At 40.3% G+C, this 12,163-nt stretch overlaps 1 protein-coding gene across 12 annotated transcripts in view; it reads left to right on the plus strand.

Annotated features, from left to right (window-relative positions):
* The window catches only part of TENM1 (teneurin transmembrane protein 1), an 814,857-nt gene that overhangs the window by 715,542 nt on the left and 87,152 nt on the right, over positions 1 to 12,163 (plus strand). For 11 of the 12 annotated variants that reach the window (XM_065077940.1, XM_065077943.1, XM_065077939.1 and 8 more), the window contains 3 exons: positions 700 to 885; positions 1,863 to 1,886; positions 4,241 to 4,387. In XM_065077940.1, coding sequence (XP_064934012.1) covers positions 700 to 885; positions 1,863 to 1,886; positions 4,241 to 4,387 — 357 coding nt within the window. The remainder of the gene's footprint in view (positions 1 to 699; positions 886 to 1,862; positions 1,887 to 4,240; positions 4,388 to 12,163) is intronic. The other variant, XM_065077946.1, reaches the window with a different exon arrangement.

Here is a 12,163-nt window from a genome sequence, read left to right on the forward strand (position 1 = left end):
AGAAATTGTTTGGAGTGCGATGAAGGAGGTACTCCTGTCTTCCCAAAATGGCTTTTCTGGTTTCTTAGCAGCTGGCTCATTAGAGTGAGGAAGGAAACAAGTTTTAAGCCTCAAAAGCCATTTCAGAACTAGGCAGATGTGCCTGGCCTGTAAGTCATGTAATGTTGTACACTGGTGGCAGAATGAGGTGCTTGCTCTTCTCTGCCTTATTGACATCTTTACGGTGGCTCTTTCTACTGTAAGTGAAGGCCATTTGCCATCACTGCAAACACCTGAATACCTCAAAGACTTTTGCTTATATGTATTTAATCTGCCACTTTATCCTTTCATTCAGCTCACTTGCAATATTTGAGTTTATAAAAGCTTTCAGAACTGAGCCAGTGGGACCTAGGGATGGATAGGACATGCTGTTATTAGAGGCCTCACCTGAAATCAGTCAAAAGACATGGACTTTTTCGTGTCATTTTTCGACCGATTAAGACCCATTGCCCTACCATATGCAAAGTCATCATTTTTGCAGTCCCCGCCTCAAACAAATAAATGATCTTGCAAGCCACTGCTTAAGAATAAGGCAGCCACATCGCACAAGGTCTGTACTGGGTGGTGGAATCCTGTATTTGATCCAATTGATGAGCGAGCAAAGTCTATTTGTGGTATAAACTGCTGTTTGACATTGGGTGCGTCTGTATCCCCGTGCAGAGCTGTGTACCCTGGACTGCGGCAGCCACGGTGTCTGTGCCAGAGGGATGTGCCAGTGCGAAGAGGGCTGGGTGGGACCCGCCTGCGAAGAACGGACCTGCCACTCGCACTGTGCGGAGCACGGCCAGTGCAAGGACGGCAAGTGTGAGTGCAGCCCTGGCTGGGAAGGGGACCACTGCACCATCGGTAAGAGCGTTTTGTACCTCGAGAAAGAAAATGCACAAAGTCTTAACTGGTTACACAAAGATCTGCCAGAGCCACCCCGCTTGTCCCACAGAATCGCAGCTCACTGCAGCTACTTACAGGAAATTCCTAACCTATATTTGAGTTGCATTCACATGTGAACTTTGAGTCAGGAAGGAAAAAAATGTTTAAGAAATAGGTGTGAGGGAGGGGAAGCTACTATTCAGCTTAAGTAATTCTTGCGTTAAATCTCGTTCCTTCATGTCTGAAGATGTACATATTTTACTTGTTACTAGAGGTAGTTTTTCTGTAGCTGACTCCTACCAATATTCCTAATAAGGAAAAACTTTCAGACCCTTTTTAGAAGTCGTAACTCTACTGTACAAATGTAATAGATATATTTTTAATTAAATACAACAGGTTTTTGCAAAGTCTAATAGTTTTTCTCCCTAAAATGTCCCAAAGCAAGTTTATTCATAAACATCTTCATTGTTCGTAATAGCAGAGTATCTAATTTTCAGCAGTAAGCAGCATAAGCTTTCATATATGCTTCTTGAAAAAAGCGTAGAATGTTTTATCTTTGTCTTCATCATTTTAAGACAGTTTGTTCACTGGCTCTAGAATTTACTAAATCAGATTTGCTAAAGCAAGAATTAGGTTTGTGAAGGAGGAACGGCCTCATTTTATAAAGATTGTGTAGAGCGAGTCTAGAAAATAATTAAAAAGATATAGAGCTGCTCGTCGTATTGTGGGCACTGTCAGGTGCAGCCCAAGCTGTCCTCTGCATCCCTATCATCAAACGGAGAATGATCACAGACACGATGTGTGGTGGTCACAGTAGCAGGAACAAAACCAACTGCAGTAAGCGGGAGACGCTTTATATCAACGAACAGATGGCAAGTCATAAGCAAATGGTGTCTGTATTTTCATTTGCGTACAGAAGTTCAATCCATCTCAGTTTTGTTCTTTTCTTTTTTAAGCTCACTACTTAGATGCTGTTCGAGGTAAGTTTTTCATATCAGCACTGGGAAAGAATAGTGAAAAGATACACAAGTATTGGGAATGGAGTGTTTTGTGTTACCTGTTTTGTCTGAGCTTCTGTACTTCTACATTGCCAGAACAGACAAAACATTTGTTTATGGAGATATATAAACACAGGGAAAAAAAAATCAGCTTTAAGAAAAAAATGTGCTCAACTTATTTGTGAACTTGTAGCGATGTAAGCATGTTTTATGTGGCCATCTGATATGCAATGTTAGGCAAATGAGGTTTTTTTTCTTTCACTTACCATTTAAAAGTAATGATGGAGGTGAGGACTTGCTCAAAAAACTTTGTGTTGATCCTGTCTTCCATGAGAACAAAAATGTTTTGTGTTTTGATTTCATTTTTGTTTGGTTTTTTGTCATTTGTGCTTGAGGGAAGTTTCTTTTGATCGAGAAGTGCACTTTTTTTAAAAAGCTACCGATGCTAGATGTGATATAGTTCTCTTCAAATCATTTGATACAAGCATTAAATTTTATGTTGGTCTGTATCTGGTGCTGTCGATTTGATTTCCGTGCCTTGCCGCAGGTCCTGCTTGGTCATGTCAGCGCAAGTTCCCTCCCCGAGCTTGGCAGCAGTCCCTCCGTCCTGGCCGTGCTGTGCGGAGCGCTGGTGCACATTGCCCCTTACCGAAGTGCTGCTAGCTGAAATGTCAAACTAACCAATGTTCCAGCAAGAGCTGGGCGTTTGTTTTGTGGTTATTATTTTATTTCTTCAGAATTAGACAATAAAAACAAGTAGGCATTCGTGTCATGACATTTGTCATTTTAGAGGATAACCACACACAGCAGCAAAAAATAACCATATACAAGAAATGAATTAACTCAGCAGGACAGTGAATTGAAGTGGAAAAACATCCCTGTTACCCAGAACAGCTCTCATATCCTGCCTTTTCCCCCAGCTCCCTGAAAGAGGGAAATAATTGGCTTTTATAGGATATCTGGTGGTTGCCAACCTCATTCTGTTCTAGAGCAGCAACTTAAAGAATTCTGATGCGAGAAAACAGTGCCAGCTGTCTCCAGCTCTTCAGAGCATGGGGGTCGGAGTCTGCAGTCTCCCTGTTTGCAGATGTGGTTGGTAACCTGTGCCGAGGGTGGGAAGGAGAGATGAAATGAGATGTGTCTAGTGCAGAGTTTCCAGGAAACGTCTTGCAGGCTGGGCTGTACACCACAACCTGGCAGACCAGCTGTACCAACTCCCTAGTCAGCGCCTCCAAAGCCCTTTTGGAGCATCTATCTCTTGGGGCTGCAAAACACCTATGCAGGCTGAGGCCTCTTCTTTTTCCCCCCCCCAAAAAAAAAATCTGATAACACTTAAGTGTTGATGTTCACTATCAAGTGCAGAACGGCTTTCAGTTCCTGTATGTCCATTGTATGTCCATGCTGAAAGGAGGACTCTCAGAAGGGAGGCCACTTGCACTATTAAGCTTATTGCTGAGCTTTCCCCATTGTCCTTTGGCTCCCTGTGTGACATGGTGAGGCTTTGACAAATGTCTGAGCTGGCATTACACTGCGCAAGCAGATGGACATGAGTGTACACATCCAAGCGACAATTCCCCCCCCCACTCTTATAGGCAAGAGATCAAGCTGAGAATGTCCAAATTACTATGGATTCAGAATTTACAAGTATGTAATCCGGGGGATGCTACAGTCATTGTTCCCGTTTTGATCTAGAATCAGAGCCACTAAAGGGCAAGTGTTTGTCGTACTTCGATCAGCTATAATGTGAAGGAAGTGGAACTGGGTGTTGGAAGGAAATGCTCCCTCATTTGCCTTCTGTGGAAAGAGTTGTGTTGTAGCATAAATCAGATCAGCTTTTTTCTCAGTCAGCTGACTGTTTATGAATAGAATAAAAAGGTCACCTCTGCTCCCTGCAATGTGTACGATTATGTCCACAAATGCCAGTTTGTCAATTAAGGAATATTTGCCATGTAAATCTTTGATATAAACCTTGATTATGTATATACCATCCTGTGCAATCTACAACTTATCCTTCAATAAGTAGAGAAAAAGATGAAAACAGTAGGCTATTAAATATTTTCTTATAAGCTTACTCACTTTTTTCCTGCACACAAAATGTTACTAAAAAAATTCTCATTCCTCACCAAGAAATGACTTTTGAGCAAGCAAGGGCAGGGACCAGGATGGGGATTTTTCCATATTTGGCCAAAAATAGAAATGGCTTGGAAGGGAGCTGTGATCATTTGAAGACAGCAAGTATAATCCTATATGAAAGAATGTTAAAGAATACTTGCAACTGTAAAGGAAGAAAAGAAAGCTCCTCCCTTAAAGCTTCTTTTTTCCATTTTCTTTTCTAGATGGCTGTCCAGGTCTCTGTTATGGAAATGGGAGGTGCACTCTTGATCAGAATGGATGGCACTGTGTTTGTCAAGTGGGCTGGAGTGGCTCGGGATGTAATGTTGTCATGGAAATGGTGTGTGGAGATAACCTGGACAATGATGGAGGTATGATACATAATTCAAGTCTCTTTGTTTATTTATCACATCCTTGATTGTCACTTGAGTCTATAGTTTTGGTGTAAGTTTCCCTTTTTATCACAGAATGTAAATGTATGTCTGCTCAAGACAGTTGATCCACTGACTTCATCTGAAGTAGTGCAGTGAGCAAAGAGACCCTTGTGCTATATGTTATTCAAGGCAGAAGTTATGTTGATGTTGTGCTGTGCATATCATCCCAGTACTTGATTTTTTTCTTTAAAAAAAAATAAATAAAAGGGCAACAAGTAATTTCTTCTATCTCTTTTCCACTCTGTCTCCTGTTCAAGATAACAGTCCTCTACTTCAGAAAAGACAGCCAATGGATACCCAAATGAACAAAACTTCTGTGCCTGTCAAAATGCATCCAGAGTTTAGTCTTATGTTAATATTAAATGAATACATTTGCAAGCATAACACATACATTATGACTCTTTTTTTTAACATTAATCTCTTTCTTCATGTTTCCACTGAGACACAGCACGGTTCTTGCAATTATCTGGACCTACATTTGAACGATTGTTGAGTAAACTACTGTAGAAAGTATACAGAAGTCATTTTTGAAAGTACTGTAATCAGAGCCCTGCACTAAAATAGTAATTCGCTGTTTGCCACCAGTTGAACCAGGGCATTTGACACTAAATGCTCCCTACCTTTGTAGTCTTGACTCATTCTAAGGCTGTGTAAGTTTTAGGTTTGCTGGGGAAAACATAGTTCTTAGGTAAGTTAGTCTCTGCCTCGTTTCCAGTAGTTCATTTTAACACATGAACTAGTGGGTGTTTTTTAAGAAAAAACATCCAGTCTCCGATTCAGACTTACCACTAAGAGAAAAGCCACGACATTCCTCACTGGTGATTCTCAGAGTTCATTCTTCTTTCTGTCTGTTTTAGGAATAATCATTTACTGGACAGTCAAGAATGACTATTGCTTTCCTTTCCTTTACTTATTACCATCCTTTAGGGTGTGCTTTCCCCCATTCTCAGAGCAATGCAGCTTTCTCATGCAGCCTCTGGATACATCTGCCCCCAAGCATAGTTTCATTTTTTTTCCCTTAGATTCTACATTGAGGTGTACTGAAATATATATTATCTTATTATATCACACTTATCATCTTAGTGTCTTGGGTGAGATCTGAGAGGCCGCTGTAGTGCCAAACCTCAGTATAGTGATTGTCTATTTTCTTCTAGGTCATTGATAAATTAAGCTTGGTTTAGGGCCAAGAACTGAGGTCACTGTGGGACCTCAATAGAAACACTCTGACTCAGTGATGATTCCTCATTTACAGATATATTTTGAGACCTTCTGATTTTGTATCCTGTGGGCACTGAGACCATGCTGTCCTTTGGCAAAGGCTTTCTTGTTTCTGAACCCCATTCAAAATCACTCTCTTCCTTTTTATCCTTTCCTTTCCACCTGATTTCCGAGCCCTCTGACAACCCTGTCTCTGCTGCTCCAGGCTGGTATGTGTCTCTGTCACCGCGGTCCCACAGCTCCATCACTGCCCCTGCCTGCCCCCCCATCTGCCCATGCTCCCCCCGCCATCCCAGCCACAGACTCACTCGCCTGCCCTCTTAAACCTGCCCACAAAAACCCTGCTTAGCCTGTAATGTATGCAAAGCATTTTCTGATGCACTCTGTGAACCGGCTCTGCATAAACTGCCCTGTATTGTGGTTTTGGGTGCTTTATATTCTGCAATAATGGTGAGTTATTGAAAGAGTTGGCAGTTTTAACTCTAAATCTCCTTGAATTTGTCAGTTTAAGGCAGACTCTTAACATCATTTCACTGCAGGTTTTAAAAGTAATTTTCTTTTTCCTTTTTAATGGTAACATAACATGGACTAGGACAGCTCTGTTGACATTACAATTAGAGATAAATGCAAAGAGAAAAGTTTAATTAATCTGACTACTACAGATGGGCTAAATGTAATTAAGTTTCCTTCACAATCAATTTTATATAAGAAAATAAAATTATATCTACATATTACAACCACTTCTCTTTATATATGACATTCATAGGATCTGATTTGGCATAAGCATAAATTAGAAAAATTCCCCTGAAGTCATTGGAGTTATAACAGTGTTACATTAATATGAAATCAGAAGCTGATTTCTAGTGTTTCAGGGGTTTTTATATGTACACAACAGTAAAAACAGAAATTAGGAGACATGACATTACCTGCTAAGCCATGTTGGCTGGGAGCTTGTGCCTTAGACTATGAGCATATTACGGTGGCATAACAAGTTACCATCCCTCCAGCCACATAGCTGGATTAGGTTCATAAAGATGGAAGCTATTAACATTTTTGCCGTCGGTTGTGGTGAGTTAAGAGCATGCACTCAGCCGCGTTACAGAACTCCGCTGACAGGTAGTAACTTCCTAAGCCGTTGGGATGTGATCATGTTCGGTTGGTGCGCACAGCCCAGGAGATAATGCTCTAAACCTGAGGTAATGCTGTTGTGTATTCCAAATCATGGTATTCTCACCTGGACAAGGTCTTAGTCATGCTGCCAGTTGTGTTTAAATCAAATATTTATATCTCAGTCCTTAGGAGATGTTTTTGCTTCAAGCTCGTTAGGAAGAAGTCACAAAGAACAAAGCTGTAGTAAAGTTGAACAATTATTATTTCAAACAAACTCCAATTTCAGGAGTTAGGCAGCATGATAATGTTGTGTAGTTTCCAGTTGATTTGTTATATGGTACTTTCAGAGACTGAAAAACTGAGATTTTTACTATAGAAAAATACATTCAAGTACATGGTAGAAAAAACATGTTAGAAAATGAAGTATTTTAGTAGTTCAAATTGTAGGGATCTAATAATGTCATTTATTTGGCCTGGGGAAGGGTCAGTGTTATTATTTGGTCTGTGGTAACAGCACAAAAGGTTTGGGAGGGAGGAAGTCTTGAAATAATTTTTTAAGGACTGACGGGCATATTAGTATAAAGGTAAACCACAGGCATATTCACAGGCATCCTGGTTCTGCAGATGCTGAAGCACCAAGTTCCTCATCAGTGCAGTTACCCATGGTGGGAGGGTTAAACACACGCAGAAATATTTTCCTGAGCAGGGAAAAAACTATTTCTTTTAGAGCCACATTAGTATATGCTGCACTTGTAACCTGACTGTACCATAACTGCATTTCCCATTCCATCTCATAACTCTCTGTTAGCTTTTTCCTGCTTGCTGACTTAAGGGCATGTTTACCTGTTCAAATATCACTACAAATATCATTGAAAAGGTCTTAGCATTATAACAGATGCACAACAGTAAGGTTTGCACTTGCTCTTGTGGAGTGCATCTGCAGTCTGTTAGCAGTGTGATGTCCATTAAATAATGCCAAGATGTCAAGCAGATGTCCTTTGCAGTGGGGCCTTTCCCTTGCCCTGGCTTCCCTCACCATCACATTACTCCCCATTTCTTATTCTCCTTCTTTCATTATCGTGACTGACATGATTTAATTTTCAGTTTATATGATGACCATTCAGCTTGTCTGAGCAGGCAATTTTCTCTTGTCCTGCCATTACTTTAGACTCATTCAAAAGCTCCAGTAGCTGCAGGAGTTGCTGGGAAGTTCAGCCTCATGCCCGTGTCCAGGCACAGGAGGCAGAGCCCCCTGCCCCAGCGCTGGCCATGCAGGGTGCTCAGCACCTGCTCACAGCTCAGCCCCTGCCAAGCCACCGTTTACCTGCAGTTCTGACACCTACTTACATTGCAGGGCTTTGTCTTAAGCTGAAAGTTGCAGCCTGTCACTCCCACTGATTTCTTAGATATGGATCGCTCTTTTAAATTTGCCTGGATTGCTTTTCATCATTTTCTTTTTCTTTTGTGAATCAATCTTGGCTGTTTGTTTTTTAGAAAAATACTGTTTACTACAGGCTTTGAATTCACTTCCAAATATGCCTTCAGTCACTTCAGACAATCATCGTAGCTTTCTCCAAGCTTTTCCAAGCACGAGAAAATATATGACTCAGCATAGCCTTGGGTTGATAACCAGTGCTGCTAAAATATTGATGTATTTCTGACCCATCCATTGGCATTTTAATAACCTATCCATCACAGAGATATCGAGTCCATATATAAGTAATATGCTATTATTACAAAATATAAATAATACTGATGGGAATGGTTTTCATTGTTGCTGAGCAGCGAGGGCTCCCTGGGGATACAGATTCTGAAAATCATACCCTGATATATTTGCATTCTCCTGTGCGTGGAAGGCCAACCACCACTGGTACTCACTGGATAAAACACTGTATCGCCTTTCCACAGCCATACTGGTGGGTTTCCAGAGGCCTTATGCTAACACTTGTGTTCCCAATTAGCAGCCTCACTGTCTGCTGCATGCTCTGTTTTACAGCTGGAATTTGAAGGAGTTTGGATTAACACATACGAATAAGCACTAGAGACTCATGGTGGTTACTGCCGCTTAGTCCTTTCTAGAATCCCGCTTTGATTCAGTTTGCTCAGATTCCTGGCAACCCTAATTGGACTTAACTGAGCCTGTGGTGAAACAAGTCAGCACAGGCATTGTTTAATGCTTATTTGAAATCAGTAAAAGAAAGCAAGCAAATGGTAGTTGAAGACTCCTGTGGATTTTTTTTTTTCTTCGCAAACAACAATAGTATTGAACAATTGATCATACGAGTGTACCGAAAACCTCAAATCCTTCAAGTGTGCAGAGTCATGGTGCTGAGTTGTTTAGGTTGTCCTGCAAAGCATTCAGAGAAAAAAGTCGACTTACTGTAAGGAGAAACTTAAATCCCATTTTTTACTTTCTGTGAAAATGTTCTGGACATCATTCTCTCAGCTCCAGCACTGGCTTGTGCGCACTGGGGTTGGACCAGAGGGAGCAGGAGAGCACTTACCCGCACACCGCTGGGCTGCTCTGCAGCAGTAAAAGTAAAGGTCATTGGTATTGCTTATATTAAGTATAGCGTATTGCTTAGAGGTGGGCTGGATTTTCATGTGACTGAGCAAGTACATTTATTAGTATGTGTACATTTATATGCATGCACCATATAGGCATATACGCCACTCCTTGCGATATTCTAGGCTTGACATTAACCATAAAACTTCAAATCTATTGCAGTTAACGTTAGTGGTGTCTTCTCCATGTGTAACAAAAGCTTGAAGGGGTGAGAATACTGCTCTTTTAATGAACTTTAAAGCAGAAGAATAGCAATTTTAAGTATTATTGCTAACTATTTATGTTTTGCTTGACAGAACCTAGTGATAGTGGATGGTTTATTAAAATAACACAGTAATACAGGAGGTGGAGTCCAATTGAATTTGTTGTTTCCATAGCCAGTTAATAAAGTGTCTTAGTGGTTTAATAAAAATGAAGCTGCTGTGAAAGCTCTTGCATGCTGCACTGGGGAGCTGGGGAAGCCACCGCTGCTGGAATTAGAACAGCTTTGCTCTTCGCTTCCCTTAGCAGGGACCCCGCCCGGTGCCCCCGTAATGTCCTCCAGTGTTCTGCCACCTAGATAATTTGTACTCATTGTGAACACGGGGCCATTTTCAGTGACAGGAGTTATTGTGATATTCTCATATTTGTAGTCATGAATTGCAAGTAATTCAGGGCTAGATGAGAAGACTAGAAAAGCCAGGATTTGCAAAGTAGATGGCATAAAGCTGTTCAGAGCCAGCCCAAAATATGTGACTTGTTCCATTTTCTTGCTATTAGCTTGTAGCTGATAAAATGCCTTTTCCTTTTCCCATTGTTATTTTATTGAGCATTTAATATAGATATTATGCAGCATACGGAAAGCTGAAATACAAAATATATTAAATACAATCACTGCACAGCACTTGCCTAAACATGGTGAGCAAAGAGATATATTGCTACACAGGAACCAATGGGGAGGTGGATCCATAGCTCCATTCCCAGTTTGTCCGGCTGCTGAAGGTGGTCACCCATGTAGAAGAGAGATTGCTGCACGATATATGCATTAGAGAATGTGCTGTACCTAGCACAAACTGAGCGTTCCATGACTGCGATAGAAACAGAGCTGAGGAGGTAATTTCATCACACTTGTGGCGTTCTTTCCATCATATTAAATAACAAATATGTATATAAGTGTATAAGCAAGAAAATATATTTTGTTTTATGGAAAACATTGTGTGATTCCATTGACACAAACTCCTGACATGATAAATATTAATATAATTCCTCATAGAAAGCTTCCTGAAAAGATCTCTTCCCCAACAAGAAATGGGAAAATCTTGTTCTAACTCTGTGAGCTACAGCAATGCAGAGAAGAGTGATGCGACGGAAAACAGAGCAACTTGTTTTGGCGTGCTCTGCCTTTTCTTTGAGGTTGTTTAAATTATCTAAGAGTTCTATGAGGTACTTTTTATCCTCAAGTTGATCTTTGTGAATTCTCTTTTAGCAGTAATATTAAAAATATTTTAATTGTCTAATTTACTTACAAAAACAAAAAATCTCAGTCTGTCATTATCCCTTGCATTTGGAACGAGGTACCTGGAAGATGTGAAGCCACAATCTCAGGCTCATCAAAATGTTAATCACTTTATTATATAATCTGTACTGCACCGCGAGGGTACCTGGCTGCCTTTTATATAAAATAAAAAATTCTAATAACAAACCAAAATCATTTACACCTCTGTGATACATTTTAGTCCACACTTATGCTGTGATGCACTTTGTGGTAACTGACAGTAAAAACTTCAGCAGACAGGCTCCCCCGCTGTATGAATTACAGTTTTTGCTGTGCATAGTAGTTTGTTCATACTCCTGATTGTTGTCTCCTGAGATTTAATAGAAAACCTGCTGTTTTCTTAACGTAGTGAATTTTCAAATAGGATTGGCTTGTTGAAAATGTTGTCCTCACACCATAAACTGCCTCCATATGTAACTTGTGATTCTGTACCAGGTATTTTTACCTGGTTAATTTTCATGGGTCTCATGCTGAACTACAGTAGTTTCTTATCGGGTTTTAGATTTGGGTTTTTTTTCTTTTTTCTTTCAAATAGTCTAAGTTAAAAGCAAAGTCTTAAAGAGCTTAAAGTGGAACATATATTTTATTTGGGGTTAAGAGTTCTCTATTTGCCCATAAATAGGTGTTTTATTGTTTTACTTCAGCACAAAGTGTGAACAATATTTTTTAGTTTTATCCAGGTTGATTTCTTTTCTCTAGTTTTGTTTGATTGGGTTTTTTTTTGGGGGGGAAGCTAGAAGTTGCATTATTCAGACAATTCTAGTTAATAATTATTAATTACATACACCCAGTGGCCTGAGCCAAATACTTGGTGTTAAGAGTCATAGAGGAGCTGGTGCTACTGCACCTCCTGCTTCCCTGTCCATGGAGCATCATTCCCAGATCTAGCATCTTTCTTCTGTTTCATTCTGCTTGGTTGAGAAGGGAGATTGAAATAAATAGACACCTAATCAATGAAAACATTTTAAAAATTAAAAAAAAAAAATTAAACACAGCATGAGAGAGAAGCTGTGAATGATAATCTATAACCTCAAAGACTCCTACTTCGGATTAACGTTTATATTTTGGTTAGCAATTTCTTCCTCTGACAATTTGATAGCCTTTGCTCACAAGGCCATAAGCTGTCCCTGGTGTACCCAGCACTTTGTACATTCATGGTGCTGTTAGGACAAATACCGTTCTTGCCATGAGTTATTCAGATTTGCTTCTGGGACTGCACAACCCTACAGATGGGAAACCCACCCTTTTGTAGCCCTGAGAGCCTGGAGTGACAAATGAAACCAGG

Source organism: Columba livia, chromosome 12 (assembly GCF_036013475.1).
Source record: "Columba livia isolate bColLiv1 breed racing homer chromosome 12, bColLiv1.pat.W.v2, whole genome shotgun sequence".
NCBI classification, from domain to species: domain Eukaryota; kingdom Metazoa; phylum Chordata; class Aves; order Columbiformes; family Columbidae; genus Columba; species Columba livia.